The following is a 15,667-nucleotide window of genomic DNA, read 5'->3' as shown; positions in this document are numbered from 1 at the left end:
GAACCCTATTTGGTGTCAAATCAAGCCCATTATCATGTAATTTAATAAAACAATAAAATTGTCAAATAGTTGTGAATTAATCTTACACCAGTCGAATGTTACAGCATACATCTGTTCGTATTTCTTAACGGTTTCAAAACGTTAAGTGTCATGTAACAACGACAACAGCTAGGTAGGGCAAACTACGCTTTACTTCAAAATGGGAAGACATAACACGCCCCCGTCAGTTTACGTGCCCTCGCAGTCACGTGATACTGCTCAATACGGAAGTATACAAGTCACTGTGCGGTGGCTAATGAAAACCTTTATCTACACAACAATTCTTCATAACTCGGATCCGTTATATGGTCAGGTAAGACACGTTTTCAGCAACTTATCAATACTAGCTGTTGGCGGTTAAGTATAAAAGCTTAGTCGTTGCGCTTGGACATTTTAAATGCTCTCTACATTCACAGCTAATTCCTCTCTTTCTCTTTCCACGAAATTGGGCCATGGCTAGAGTAGTAGGCTACGTTAACGTTGCAATAAAAGTATTCATAGAATTATGATAGGCCTATGTTATATGATTTAGAAAATGATTCTCTGAAGAAGAGTGTCTATGCTATCAATGTGAGGATATGCTGCTTTAATTTTCGTAAAAATCAGCTCAGGTCGTCTGAGCGTGCGTCTCATCATCGTTCTCGTGTGCCTCAGTGGTGTTTTCGACAGGTCTAAAATAAAACTCAAAAATGAAATCAACGCGTAAGTTGTAGAGACCTCGTCATTACAAAGAATACTGTCAATTCAAAACGCATAGGTCACATGTTTTGACGATATTCTGTGCCGATTCTTGAAACCACCTGTAACGCTCCCATCTAGAGAGCAGATATATGCACACACGCTCCACTTTCTCCGTTTATCAAATCTGGTTTATTATGATTCCGTTTTTTTTTTATTTTGCAAACCTCCTTTGAAAATGTCAGATGTGGGTCATTTGGAGCCCCCACGAGAGGTCTCATTCTGACCAGCTGGGCATCATGTGATTGTCGCTATTGAGCTCGCTCCTTCTGTTTGCAATGAGGATATAAGTATAAGTATATATACTCTTTTGATCCCGTGAGGGAAATTTGGTCTCTGCATTTAACCCAATCCGTGAATTAGTGAAACACACAACACACAGCACACAGTGTACACACAGTGAGGTGAAGCACACACTAATCCCGGCGCAGTGAGCTGCCTGCAACAGCGGCGCTCGGGGAGCAGTGAGGGGTTAGGTGCCTTGCTCAAGGGCACTTCAGCCGTGCCTACTGGTCGGGGTTTGAACCGGCAACCCTCCGGTTACAGGTCCGAAGTGCTAACCAGTAGTCCACGGCTGCCCCAACATTTGCGTTAAACTGACAGGCAGGACCCTCTTAAAGCCCCCCTAGGGGAAGGTCAATAAAAGTCCTATAGGCCTGTACTGCAGTCACACTTTTGAGTTCTGAACCCTATCCTTGGATTCATGCAGTATAACATTACAGTAAGAGTTCTACAGCTGTAAATCAGATGCAACCAAATGTGTAGTTATTCTAGCTGTGTGTGTGTGTTTGTATGTAGGATGACACAGAAGCATTACCTGGAGGGTCAGGTGTACACAGTGCCCCTGATCCAGCCTGACCTAAGAAGAGAAGAAGCCGTGCAGCAGATCACTGATGCCCTCATGTATCTGGAGAAAATCTCCACAGACATCTTTACCAGGTACATATGCATGCACACACACACACACACACACACACACACACACACACACACACACACTCTCACACATGCACTCACACATGCAATCACTCTCACATACATCCAGCACTGGGTTCCCCCTTCCTTGTTAATGCTCCCGCAAATCTCTCTCTCTGAGACACACACACACACACACACACACACACACATTCATTCATTTAGTGCTTTTTCAAGTTCTCAATGTCTCGTTTTAAATGTTAAGGCCCTCAGAAGTCTACCAATGAAGTGTGGAGCTACTTTGAGCCACGTAAATGGTGTAAAACAGTGATTTATTTTCATGGCTAGGCCGATGCCCGAGGCACCCCCATCGAAAAACTGTTGGTAGCATCGGCTAACTAGCGCCAGATTTCTGAGTGCAGGGGACAAGCCGAGATGAGCTATGAGACAAACATTCACACTTGGTATCATGTTTCAACACACTTTAGGTCAATGTCACACCGGAATTCTCCTTTAAGGTGTGTGTGTGTGTGTCTATGTATGAATGAATCTATGTCTGTATCAGCATGAGTGTCACAGAAGGTAATCCCAGCTCAGATATTATCTGCAAGGTTTCCATGACAACAGAAAAAATGTGCAGGAGAAGAGGTATCTCTCTCTCTCTCTCTCTCTCTCTCTCAATATATTGCATATGGGTCATTCCATGTGAAAACAGCCAATATCGGGGTATCATGTACATGGTACCTCTCAGATTTAGCTGAAAAGCTGTGAAAATATGCCTTATGTTACCAAACGAGGGAATCTGAAGTTTCAGGTCAATATCTCAAACGGTTTGCCCGTGGCATCCATTTGAATTTCGGGTGCCACGGCCCTAATTGACACATTGGAATTTCACATTTCATCTTTTGACATTTTTGGAAGCCCATAACGTCTGTTCTAATAGTGGTAGAAGGCTGGAAACTGGTGTGGTAGTTCATTGTAGCCTGTAATACACTTCTGGAGGCAGAATCAACATTCCTTACTGTTTGGGTGAGAGGTGGGTCACCAAAGTCCAAAAAAATGTTGACGGCATGTGTGATTTTTCACTTTTTGGGTGGTTCTAAACAGGATTATTTGTTATATGTGGGAACCTTGCTCTTGCCAAAATAAATTTGAAGGGTATGGTACCACTGGTGGGGGTTATATGGGGGTCCAAAAACCCTCTCCGGTAGAGGTGACTCTTTTGGAACACCATATTTGGACCCCCAAACGACCATGTGGTCACTTGATGATCCTAATGAGATTTATACCAGATAAAGATACATATTTGTTCTTTCTTTTAATGAAATAAAACCTTTGACTATGAAGCTCCATAATATGAATTTTATTCTTCATAATGCACCATTTTGGACATTGTTTCCAGAATTTAGTGATGATAAAGCATGAAAATAGTGGAAATAACTTAGTATTATGCTCAGTGATGGCAAACAATTAAATACTGAGACTGTCACGGATTAACCCCTTATCCCCCATGAAAGAGACCGGCCATCAAACTTTTAAAGAACTAAATAACAAGAATGTTACATAGTGTAAGAACACTTCAAATAGAAGGGAGTTTTCCTTGCCCCTGTCACTCTCCAAATAAAATTTAATTGAAAATTAAATTGAATAGTGTCTTTAACTATTATCCAAGAAATTGGATAATTGGATAATAAGCAGTGGCATAATTTTGTCATGGTCCTTTTGATCAAGTTTGTACTGGCGAGCACTTAATGAATTTCACAAAAACATCACCATGTTCATCTGAACGTTCAACAATGTTTTCAATGAACGAGTCATCATCATAGATACAGGCAATGTATTTTCCTGGTTGAAAAATTGAGTTTTGTGGCTGTTCTGACTGCGAGTGCTCTGCCTCCAAGTGTTCTGGATTGGATCGTTGTCCTGCATCGACATCTGTGAATATTGTATCCTGTGATATTATTTTCATCCATATCTTATTTCTGGAAATTGGTATAAAGCAATGATGCGATCGTGTTCCACTGATCGTTTTGGCCGAGGCGTAACGTCTCTCCAATTCGTACGTTTCCTCGTGTTTTTTAATATCTTCTGCACTAACAAAGAAGAATGTAATGTTCTTAATGTTTTCTTTTGCCCATTGAAACATCTCCATTGGTGTCAGAATATGGTTTGCATCAGTGGCCTGCAGACTTGCTCGTGCTGCAAGTCACTTGACAGTTCCGCCGATTCCATGCAATTTCCCATGCAAAGTTGCAAAAAAATTCCATTCAGCAGGGATGTCAAAATCCTGCATGTGATGGCATCGGCGGAACTGTCAAGCAACTTGCAGAAAACATTAAGAACATTCCATTCTTCCATGGCGGTTTGGCTCCAGGAGGTTAGGTCTGGTCAGGGGCTGCGGGGTGATGGGATTTGAGCTGGGCTGCAGGCTGTAGGAGATTGAGTCTGTATAGTAAGTATAAGAATATATATATACTCTTTTGATCCTGTGAGGGAAATTTGGCCTCTGCATTTATCCCAATCTGTGAATTAGTGAAACACACTCGGCACACAGTGAACACACAGTGAGGTGAAGCACACACTAATCCCGGCGCAACAGCGGCACTCGGGGAACTCAGGGGCACTTCAGTCGTGCGGTCGGGGTTCGAACCGCCAACCCTCCGGTTACAAGTCCGAAGTGCTAACCAGTAGGCTACGGCTGCCAGTCTGGTTCTGGACAAAGGGGTGTCTGGTCCAGTTCTGGGCCGCGCGGTGTTGGGTCTGGTGCTAAGCCGTGGGGTGTTGGGTCTGGTGCATTTCTGGGCCGTGGGGTGTTGGGTCTGGTGCATTTCTGGACCGTGGGGTGTTGAGTCTGGTGCTGGGCTGCAGACTGATCATCTTTGGAAGTTTCAAGCACCTGCCTGTATCTACTGTGTGTGTTGACGATAGGATGTGGAAGGACTGCTGGGGCTTTGGCAGAGGGCAGCATCTTTTAGTGTTTAAGCACAAACGCCCCTACGCAGACTCTATGGAGGTGGACATGGTCCTGGAGGCTGTGGACGGCAAAATCAATGTATGCCAGGTGGACGTTCGACATTCTAGCTCATCCGTGAGTTGTGTCTGCATTAATCTTCGTTAGTTCTTGGTAAGAGGGTGGAGATTACTACTTCAGTGCCACCCTTTGCATAGAGTCTGCCACATGCTCCTGTTGTGTCCTGAGGTCATTGGTTCCCACATGGGTGATGATGACTGGGCTCACCCAGGTGTTCCAACATGGGTGATGATGACTGGGCTCACCCAGATGTCCCCCCCCCCCCCCCCAGAGCTGCTGGAACACACTATCAGTTTTTGGACACACAAATGTTCATGTTTTATGAGTGGAACTTAGCTGGTCTGCCTTTAAATTTCCCATTTGAGTAAATTATGATTACTATTTCTGCATGTAATTGTTCTAGGGATCTGAAGTGAAGGGCTCTGTTTGTGTGGCAGCTGGTGGTGTTGCTGGAGTGTTTAAATGTTGTGATCATCATTTCCGCTAAGTGCAGAGAGTTGGTGTTTTGATTTGAGACAACACTACCCTGCTCAAATCCACACACTACGCGAGTAAGCACATAGTGCACTGCATGTGAGTATACTGTGGGAATAACGCTGATTGGAACAGAGAGAAAGTGTGTAGTGCTGTATTCTGGGTCAGCCCCATTAAGCAGAAGCAGCCTTATGTCTGTGCACCATCAGCTATCTTTCCTTTCACCTTCTCCTCTCTCTCTCTCTCTTTCCTCCTTTCCTCTCTTATCTGTCTTTCTCTCTACTTCCTCCCTCCCTCCCTCTCTCTCTCTTCTGCCTTTTCTCTCTACCTCTCCCCTCCCCAACTCTCTCTCTCTCTCTCTCTCTCTCTCTCTCTCTCTCATGCTGTGTACCTTTCCTTTTCGCTAATGGAAAGGCTTTTAGACATAGGAAAGCACCTGAGGCTTCTGTGTGTGTGTGTGTGTGTGTAGTGAGTTAGAGATGCTGTAATGTGTTGTTGTCGGCCTGTATCTTAAAACTTTCAGAAACACTAATAGCAAACCAATCACGCACAAGAGTTGAATCGGGCTGTTTCAAGGTCACACGCAGACAGTCCTCATCTTAAAAGTCTGTTTCTGCACCATCACCATAGTGGATCCATCTCACCACTTACACGGAACAACCCTATTTAAAAACCACCAGTCAAAAGAGACGCAGCAACCACTGACATTAGGAAGCAGGCCTAGCAGCTAAATGTCCTCGTATTTAGAGTGTGTGTGTGTGCGTGTGTCTGTGTGTGTGTGTGGAGAGAATCGTCAGCCTCACAAATCTCAGCCTCCAGATTCCCCCATCTTACTAATAGGCCCTGCTAGCTGTCGGAGTGTACAAGAGTGAACAGAATAGCACTGCCAGCGACATTCCCCTCATGCCAGCCATCTAAGTCAAAAAATAAATCAAAGACATAATGCTAATGCTTTCTGCTAGGCTGTATCACCACGAGTTATTATTACCCAGCAACGTAAATGGGCAAATCTGTGTCTTGCGTGAAAAGTTACACTAAATGGATTATTCTTAAGGTTAGCTGCTCCGTCCGATGTTTTCATTTGACTGCAGTACAGTTACCATTTGTCTGCAGTATAGCATGGTCACAGTCGAGACTTAGATGGTCCTTAGAGTGGGTTAGTAAGTCCTAATATTGGCTCAATCTGACTATACTAATATGTTATAGTGTAATAAAAGCTTTATTACAGTCTAAGAACAGGGTACATAAAGTGTACCCTGGAAACTCCAGAGTTCTCGCAAGAGCACAATTTGGATGGTCTCTGCAAGACACTCTGGCAATAAGTAATGATGCACGTTACTTTTGCCACTTGTATCGCGAGGAGCAAATCACATCGGTGTATCTGTTATAGGCGGGCCAAAGACGAGCTAAACAGATGACAGTCACAGTGTTATCCAATTGCATCGAAGTCCGGAATCAGTCAGTAAACATTGGTCGTATTGTGTTATCCAATTGCGTGCAGTGAGATTTTCAAATGCACGCTTGGTGCCGCCCCTCCAGTTGGGCCATTACATTATTCGTGGCCAGACCCTTAATCTTTCTAGATTGCCAGGGTCTGGAATCTCCAGGCTACATCAAGTGCATGCTGTACTGAAAACAGGAAACATGAACAAAAGAATGATTCAAATAAAATCATCCAAGGGAGCACAGCAATTTACAACTCTATAACTCTTAACAGTTATAGACAAAAGTGCAGGAGGTAAACTGGTGTGTCTTTTAGTTCAGTGTTTCCGTGTGCCGTGAGGGCTGCGCAGATGTGCCGCAGGAAAAATTGCACGGCAATAAACCACAGACTTTTTCTGTGTTTAATATCATGGTGGTGTGCCGAGAGATTTTTTTCATAGTAAGTAGTGTGTCGGAGAGAGAAAAAAGTTTGGGAAACACTATTACCTTTAGAAGCGTTGGTGCCCTTGATAAGCTTTTGCTTATGTCAGTTGATGGTACTTCAAGTGTGGCTTTGACACTTGTGATGGTAGATGTGCAGGGTTGTGGATGAACTCCGTCCTGAGTCTGTTTGATCCGGCTGTGTCGGAGGTCCTGGTGGAGGGGAGCGTGTTTAATTATGTATGGTCCTGGGGCTCTCTGGAGAAAGGGTCATTACAGTCGTCCTTGTGGATCCTCCGCTCATCACAGCGCATTGCCTCACCAGTGACTCAAGTCTTACTGTGGGTCTCTGAGTCATGTGGTAGTGTATGTGCACATTTATTGCTTACTGTGCATATGTGTGTTTGTGTGTGTGTTAAATGTCCTTCATGTAGTATAATGCATATCCCCCATATGTAATCCTTCTTCTGTGTGTCTGTGTGTGTGTGTGTGTGTCTGTGTGTGTCTGTCTGTGTCTGTCTGTGTGTGTAGGGTATCTCAGAGTGTTGAAAAGAATCGTGCTCAGCTGCAGACAGTCACAGACCGCATTAGACTGGCCCAGGCAAGAGTACAGAAGATCAAAGGCAGCAAGAAAGCCACCAAGGTGAGACACACACAAACACACACATACACACACACACACTTAATTATTCCTGTCCTGTCTCTGACTGTCATAAACTTACAACTACACTGCACCCCTCCCCTTCCCACCAGAACACCCTCCAAACAGACAAGCACAACAGAACACACGTTTCTCGAAGACATGGCTCGCTTTCAGACTAGACAAACAGAACGTAGCACACTCGTCTCAGATAGAATACTCCCACGTCAGATGAAAAGATCTCTTTCAAATCAAATTCTTTCATCAAAGAATAGAACGTTCTCAAGTCAGACAAAATTAAATCTTACAAACAAACAAACTCTTTTTCTCTCTCTCTCAAAAAAGAAGTATACTTCACAATCAGATACAACAGAACTCTCCCAAATCAAACAAAACTTTCAAATCGGACAAATAAAATACTCAAATCAGACATAGACATATTTTTGAAAACTGACATTTTTCCTCCTCTATATTTAATAATTCTGTCCACACGGACCGTGAAAGGCTGTCAAGAACACGTCAATCAAAAACATGTCAATCAAGCAGATGGTGATGTTGGCCAATCAGAGACCTGAAACCATATCAAATGAAGGAGAAAATGTCATGTCACAATCCAAAAACTCCCTTTTCCCTGTCCACACGCAAACAGTTTTTGAAACTCTCCAAACTCTTGAAGCTGGCCGGAGTTATAATAACCATATTCCGTGACTGAAAGTTTTCATGTGCAAGAAAGGTCAAAACGTATAAAAAAATCGTTAACACTTTACTTGACAGTATTGACATAAGAGTGACATGACACTGTCATGACACACAAAACCTAACCTTAACCCTTACCCTGTTACAAGTTGATGAACCACTGAAACGATTTTGGAAACATTATTTTAAGGTACAAAAAACTCTTTGGTGTTGTTTTAAGTCATAAACGTTTATGACTTGTTTATGACACGTTCATGACAGTGTTATGTCACTCTTATGTCGACACTGTCAAGTAAAGCGTTACCAAAAATCTCCATATTTGAAAATGCCCGGCTACGTGTGGACATAACCTCACAGAACTCTCCCAAATCAAACAGAACTCTCAAATATAACAAACAGAGCACTCAAATCAGACAAACAGAATGCAAATCAGACAAAAAACACACTCTCACTCTGTCAGGCCACACTCCAAACACAAATCAGAACATTCTCAAATCAAACAAACAGAACACACTCAAATTAGACGACCCTTGACTGGCATCCCAGTGTCTACAGCATCTCATCAGACAGCCCTGCTTTGCGCGGGCCCCCAGCTGGAGTGGAGACTGATTTGTGTCGGACCCCCTGTGGTTTACCCACTGCTCGTTAGGCTCCAGTGGGCTACAGTATGGCACCATACAACCTCCCCTTCCCCCCCTGTCTCCAGTGGGCTACAGCAGCACAGCCCCCATCATCCCACCCCCCACCTCCCTCCGTGCTGTGCCTCTGCATGCTAATCACATGACATCCACAACACGTGGAGCGCTAGCGCATAGCCACATGGAGAGAGACACCTGAAGCTGGCTACTCTACTGGGGATTCGACATGTTTTGTTGACACGTAAAATTTTAACCATGACACCTTAATTGGAAGAATGATACTAAATTCATAACATCCAAACTCAGAAAGACACTATGTACGCACATTGGCTATTATTTCATGTGTATATGTAAATGTGTGCACGTGTGTGTGTGTGTGTGTGTGTGTGTGTGTGTGTGTGTGTGTGTGTAGGTATTCTCCAGTGCCAAGTACCCTGCTCCAGAGCGTCTCCAGGACTACACCTCCATCTTCTCTGGGGCAACAGACCCCTCTCAGAGACGACAGCGCTACCGTGTGCAGGCCAAGCTCCGGCCCTTTGATGAGAAGACACTACAGGTGATAATCTCTCGTCGCCCTCCTCCTCCTCCCCTTCCTCCTCCTCCTCCTCCACCACTGCCTCCTCCTCCCCTTCCTCCTCCTCCTCCTCCACCACTGCCTCCTCCTCCCCTTCCTCCTCCTCCTCCTCCACCACTGCCTCCTCCTCCTCCTCCTCCTCCCCTTCCTCCTCCTCCTCCTCCACCACTGCCTCCTCCTCCCCTTCCTCTTCCTCCTCCTCCTGCTCCACTTCCTCCTCCTCCTCCTCCTCCTCCCCTTCCTCTTCCTCCTCCTCCTGCTCCACTTCCTCCTTCTCTTCTTCCTCCTCCTACTCTCTGTTTGAGTCGGCTGCCTTTCATGCCCTTACATGGCTCGGTTTCCTCTCTTCTCTCTTTTCTCTCTTGCTCACTTTCTGTTTCTGTATCTCTCTCTCTCTCTCTCACTCACACACACACACACACACACACACACAGAATCTTCCCCACTATGGTTGATAATGTCTGTTTCTGTTTCATGCAATTTTCATGGTTCCATTTTTTCCTCTCTTTTCCATCTTTTCTTTCACCCTCTTCCTTTATCCCTTGCTCTGTCACACACACACACACACACACACACACACACACACAGTACACACACACATACTGTACAGTACACACACACACACACACACACACACACACACACACACACACACACAGTACACACACACACACAGTACACACACACACACACACATACTGTACAGTACACACACACACACACACACACACACACACACACACACACACACACACACACACACACACACACACCTACTGTACAGTACACACACACACACACACACAGTACACACACACACACACACACACACACACAGTACACACACACACACACACACACACATACTGTACAGTACACACACACACACACACACACACAGTACACACACACACACACACACACACACACACACACACACACATACTGTACAGTACACACACACACACACACACACACACACATACTGTACAGTACACACACACACACACACACACACATACTGTACAGTACACACACACACACACACACACACACACACACACACACACATACTGTACTGTACAGTACACACACACACACACACACACACACACATACTGTACAGTACACACACACACACACACAGTACACACACAGTACACACACACACACACACAAAATCTTTCCCTTTCCAAGTCACTGTGGTTGAAAATGGTTTTACAGTAATGTGTAAATGGAGACATCCATCATCATCCAGGCATTCCGTCTGGTGCGTGGAACATTAGTAATAACTAATGGAGGCTGGGTTTATAACGGTGCCAGCTCCATCTCTCTAACCCCGACTACTTTCACGTGAACGTGCCCTGCTATACTCCAGCCCCGCCTGGTGTAGTTTCACGTGAACGTGCCCTGCTATACTCCAGCCCCGCCTGGTGTAGTTTCACGTGAACGTGCCCTGCTGCGCTCTGTTGTGATGGGCTAGATGAGCTGCATTAGCAGCAGCCTTACGCCCCAAACATCAGCAAACACACCCTGACGGCACGAAAGGGCACCATGGAGAGATGGCAGTGCCTACAGGAATGTGCTAACTTCAGCTCTGCCGCATTGTGTGTGTGTGTGCGTGCGCGTTTGCGTGTGTGTGCAACGTGTGTGTTGCCACATCATATTGACACAGAAAAGAGCTCCCTTGGCAGTGCACATGTCTGATGACTTCATTAAAGGACACTGTGGCCATACTCCCCAGTCATATTAGAACTGCACTGCTCGGAACACTGAGGCAAGAGGTTCAGGAAAAACCAACCAATTTTTGGTTCTGCACATTCTTGAATTTCCCCTGGGAGTCAGTGAGTCAGTGAGTCAGTGAGTCAGTCAGTGAGTCAGTGAGTCAGTCAGTGAGTCAGTGAGTCAGTCAGTCAGTCTGTCTGTCTGTCTGTCTGTCTGTCTTGGAGAAGCTAATGCATTTGTGTGTTTCAGTAGAAGCTGATGTGATTCCCTCTGAGTGTGTGTGTGTTTCAGGAGAAGCTGCTGTATTTCCCTGTGTATGTGTGTTTCAGTAGAAGCTGATGTAATTCCCTGTGTGTATGTGTGTTTCAGGAGAAGCTGCTGTATTTCCCCAATGTGTGTGTGTGTTTCCGTAGAAGCTGATGTAATTCCCTGTGTGTGTGTGTTTCAGTAGAAGCTGATGTAATTCCCTGTGTGTGTGTGTGTGTTTCAGGAGAAGCTGCTGTATTTCCCTGTGTGTGTGAGCACTAAGAAGCGACCAGAGGATGAGACGGAAGAGGGGCTGGGAAGCCTCCCCAGAAACATCAGCTCAGTCAGCTCACTACTGCTCTTCAACACTACAGAGAACCTGTGAGCACACACACACACACACACACACACACACACACACACTACAAAGAACCTGTGAGCGCACACGCACGCACACACACCCGCACACTACAGAGAACCTGTGAGTACACACACACACACACACTACAGAGAACCTGTGAGTACACACACACACACACACTACAGAGAACTTGTGAGTACACACACACACACACACACACACACACTACAGAGAGCCTGAATACCACTCCACTTCATGTTAGTTCATGTGTGTGGGTGTGTGTTTAGGTATAAGAAATACGTGTTCCTGGATCCATTGTCGGGGGCGGTGACTAAGACCCACACCAGCCTAGAGACGGAGAAGGAGGAGAAACCCTTTGATGCTCCGCTGTCCATCACCAAGAGAGAGCAGCTGGAGAGACAGGTACACACACACACACACACACACACACACACGCGCGCGCGATCTAGGCGAGACACAATGTTGTCCATCACCAAGAGAGAGCAGCTGGAGAGACAGGAACACACACACACACACGCTCTAGGCGAGACACAATGTTGTCCATCACCAAGAGAGAGCAGCTGGAGAGACAGGTACACACACACACACACACACACACACACACACACACACACTAGGCGAGACACAATGTCCGAGCTAACACTTTGACACAAGCGTTCAGATCAGAGGTTATTTATTAGTGCAAATGACTGGCCTTCTCTTTTTCTCTCTCTCTCTCTCCTTCCCTCTCTCCCTCCCTAGGCTCCAGAGAGTTATTTCTACGTGCCTGACCTGGGGCAGGTTCCAGAGATCGACGTGCCCTCCTACCTGCCAGACTTACCTGGCATCGCCGATGACCTCACCTACAGCGCCGACCTTGGGCCTGGCTTCGCCCCGTCAGTGCCAGCCAGTGCCAACATACCCGAGCTGCCTGTCTTCACCGAACCTGAGGAGCACAATGGACCAGGTAAGACACACACACACACACACACACACACACACACACACTGCTCTAGCATGCCTGAACTTCCCCACATTCACTGCCCATGAGACATTAGATGATTATGAAGTAGTGTTAACACACCTGTGGGTTAGTTGTTTTGGATGTTTGTGTGTATAAACAGTATATGGAATCGTGAACTGACAGTAGCCAGAAGCTAATGCATGTGGCGAATGTTAATGATGAATACATCTGGTGGAATAAAAGTACACATGGTATTTTCTAGCGATCTTTTAACTCTGTGATCTGTAACACTTTGTGTTTCCTCTAGGCGGGGTCAGAAGCTAATGTATGTGATGAATGTTTTGAATGACTCTGATGAGTAAAGGCACACAGAATATAGTGGCTAATAATCCAGTGTGTTAACTCCAGTGTTTCCCATACATTAGCTTATTTGTGGCGGCCCACCGCAATATCAACATTGACCTCCACACAATGATTTTCCTGGTTGTACTAAATTGTGCTTAAATATGGTTAGAATCATAACGTGCTGCACTAATTTGTTAAACACTGTTGCATTCGAGTTAATTCTGCAAACCTACCACCACAAATAGAATTCAATTCAGTGGGAAACACTGAACTCTATGAGTGCATGTTGTGTTTTCCTCTAGGTGCCACTTTCAGAGAGGCAGCCCCACCCCCTCCTCCACCCCCACCCCCACCTCCCCCTCCAGACTCCTCCCTCCTGGCGGCTCTACCTGCTGCTGTTCAGCCTCCCGCTCCACCTCCTCCCCCGCCTCCTCCACCCGCGCTAGGAAGCCCAGACTCTGCACACACAGAGCCACCAGGTAACTCTCCAACACGCATGCATGCACTTGGGCTAGTGACCCATAACACACACACACACACACACACACACAAGTGCCTGGTAACTTGCACATACACTCACTCATCACACATACAGTATACACTAGTTCCACACTGACCACAAATATTACATGTGATAAGATTCCATTTACAAACAGAATTTTCTTGCTTCTTGGCATCTGACAATAATATAGAAGATATGTGTTTTGTGCTTGCTAGTGATGTCTTAACAAACATTATAAAATGTGTGTAACGTGTGTTATCACAAAAACAAAAATAGTAATTAAAACAACACTGAGTCACAATTAACACACACTTACATAAACATGCTTGGATTCTACTTTCAACAACACACACTTTGTTCATTGAACTGTAAAAAGGTAGCGAGTGTGTGTGCGTAAATGCTAGACAGCCGTGTGTGTGTGTGTGTGTGTGTGTGTAAATGCCAGCGTGACCTTTGTGCTGTGACCTTTGCCCCAGGCGCAGTGAAGGGGGCGTCCACGGAGCTGGTGCAGCCATCGGACGGCCGAGCGAGTCTGCTGGAGTCCATCCGCAACGCCGGCGGCATCGGCAAGGCCAAACTGCGCAACGTCAAAGAGAGGAAGCTGGAGAAGAAGAAACAGAAGGAGCAGGAGCAAGGTGGGCGCACGCACGCACGCACACACACACACTTGTATTTTGCTGGAAGGTGATGCACACACTCACACTCCTATTATATCAGAAAGTGAAAAGTGCTTCACGTACATGTTTACACGCACACACACACACACACTCCTATTTTACTGGAAAAGCAGAAAGTCCTTAACATACACACATACATACATTCTACTGAAAGGACATAAAGGACACATACACTCACAAACATACACAAATGCATGTACATGCACACACCCACACATTTGTTCTATTAGAAGGACATACACACACATACACATCAATGACCAATGGAACTCAAGTCTTCACGTCAATGGTGCACACACAGACATGCCTACTCTGCTTGAAAGCCATGCACAAACACATATTCATGCCTTACTCTCTTACTCACACACACACACACACATACATAATTGCTTTAATGTTTTTCTTGGTCCTTCATCTCTTCATCACTCTGTTCTCAGTGGTGGTTGCCGCAAGTGGAGGAGACTTCATGTCTGACCTGTTCAATAAGCTGGCCATGCGCAGGAAAGGTACGGTGTGTGTGTGTGTCTGCATATTTCACACAGTTGTGAAAATTCCATTGGTTGAAATGGGGGTCATCAGTGCTTATGAGCATAAGCATGTTGTTTCCATGGTAACCTCCCTCAGGTATCTCGGGTAAAGGGCCAGGGGCCGGAGACACCTCTGACGCACCCTCGGGAGCCGGCAGCGCTTTCGCCAGGATGTCGGACGTGATCCCGCCCCTTCCAGCACCCCAGCAGGCAGGGGGGGAGGAGGAGGAGGACGACGACTGGGAGGCGTAGCCATGGAGACCATTGAGGAGTCAGAATGGAACAATGGAGAGAGATTGGCGCCCCCTAGGGGACACTAAAGACTGATTGTACAAAAGTAGGACTTCTGACAGCTCTGTGTGTGTGTGAGTGTGTGTGAGTGAGTGAGATAGACAGAGTGTGTGTGTGTGTAAGAGAGCGAGAAAGAGCGTGCCTGTGTGAGGCTTTTGTAATCATAATGTGTATAACAGTACTAACTTCATCAGCTGAGCAGTGCCAAGAATGTCTAATAAATTCCTTGTCATTTCATTGTTGTCTGTATGTTTGTAATTAGAGATAAACAGCAGTGCTGTCTCATAAGCGCACGCGCACACACACACACACACACACACACACACACACACACACACACACACACACACACACACTTTCTGTGAGGAGAAAGCAGATGGTTCTCTGGATAATTAGAGAGCTCAGCTCAAGTGATTAGACT

At 45.7% G+C, this 15,667-nt stretch overlaps 1 protein-coding gene across 1 annotated transcript; it reads left to right on the top strand.

Moving 5' to 3' along the window:
- Window positions 1-219: 219 nt before the first annotated feature.
- wash1 (WAS protein family homolog 1) lies at window positions 220-15,483 on the top strand. The gene is made up of 11 exons (XM_042111126.1): window positions 220-352; window positions 1,576-1,716; window positions 7,592-7,703; window positions 9,447-9,590; window positions 11,824-11,960; window positions 12,228-12,363; window positions 12,703-12,907; window positions 13,552-13,728; window positions 14,228-14,386; window positions 14,866-14,934; window positions 15,053-15,483. The coding sequence occupies exons 1-11, from the start codon at window positions 345-347 to the stop codon at window positions 15,205-15,207; spliced, it is 1,443 nt and encodes a 480-aa protein (XP_041967060.1). The 5' UTR covers window positions 220-344; the 3' UTR covers window positions 15,208-15,483.
- The last annotated feature ends 184 nt before the right edge of the window (window positions 15,484-15,667 follow it).

The sequence above is a fragment of the Alosa sapidissima genome, chromosome 11, assembly GCF_018492685.1.
Source record: "Alosa sapidissima isolate fAloSap1 chromosome 11, fAloSap1.pri, whole genome shotgun sequence".
Classification (NCBI taxonomy): Eukaryota; Metazoa; Chordata; class Actinopteri; order Clupeiformes; family Clupeidae; genus Alosa; species Alosa sapidissima.
The sequence above is the reverse complement of the archived record's forward strand: the minus strand, read 5'-3'. Positions and strand labels throughout refer to the sequence as shown.

Excerpts from the sequence above, each read along its gene's own strand:
- wash1 (XM_042111126.1), top strand. Across the intron at positions 12,364-12,702 it reads GAGAGCAGCTGGAGAGACAG|GCTCCAGAGAGTTATTTCTA; the intron begins GTACACACACAC and ends CTCCCTCCCTAG. Across the intron at positions 12,908-13,551 it reads TGAGGAGCACAATGGACCAG|GTGCCACTTTCAGAGAGGCA; the intron begins GTAAGACACACA and ends GTTTTCCTCTAG.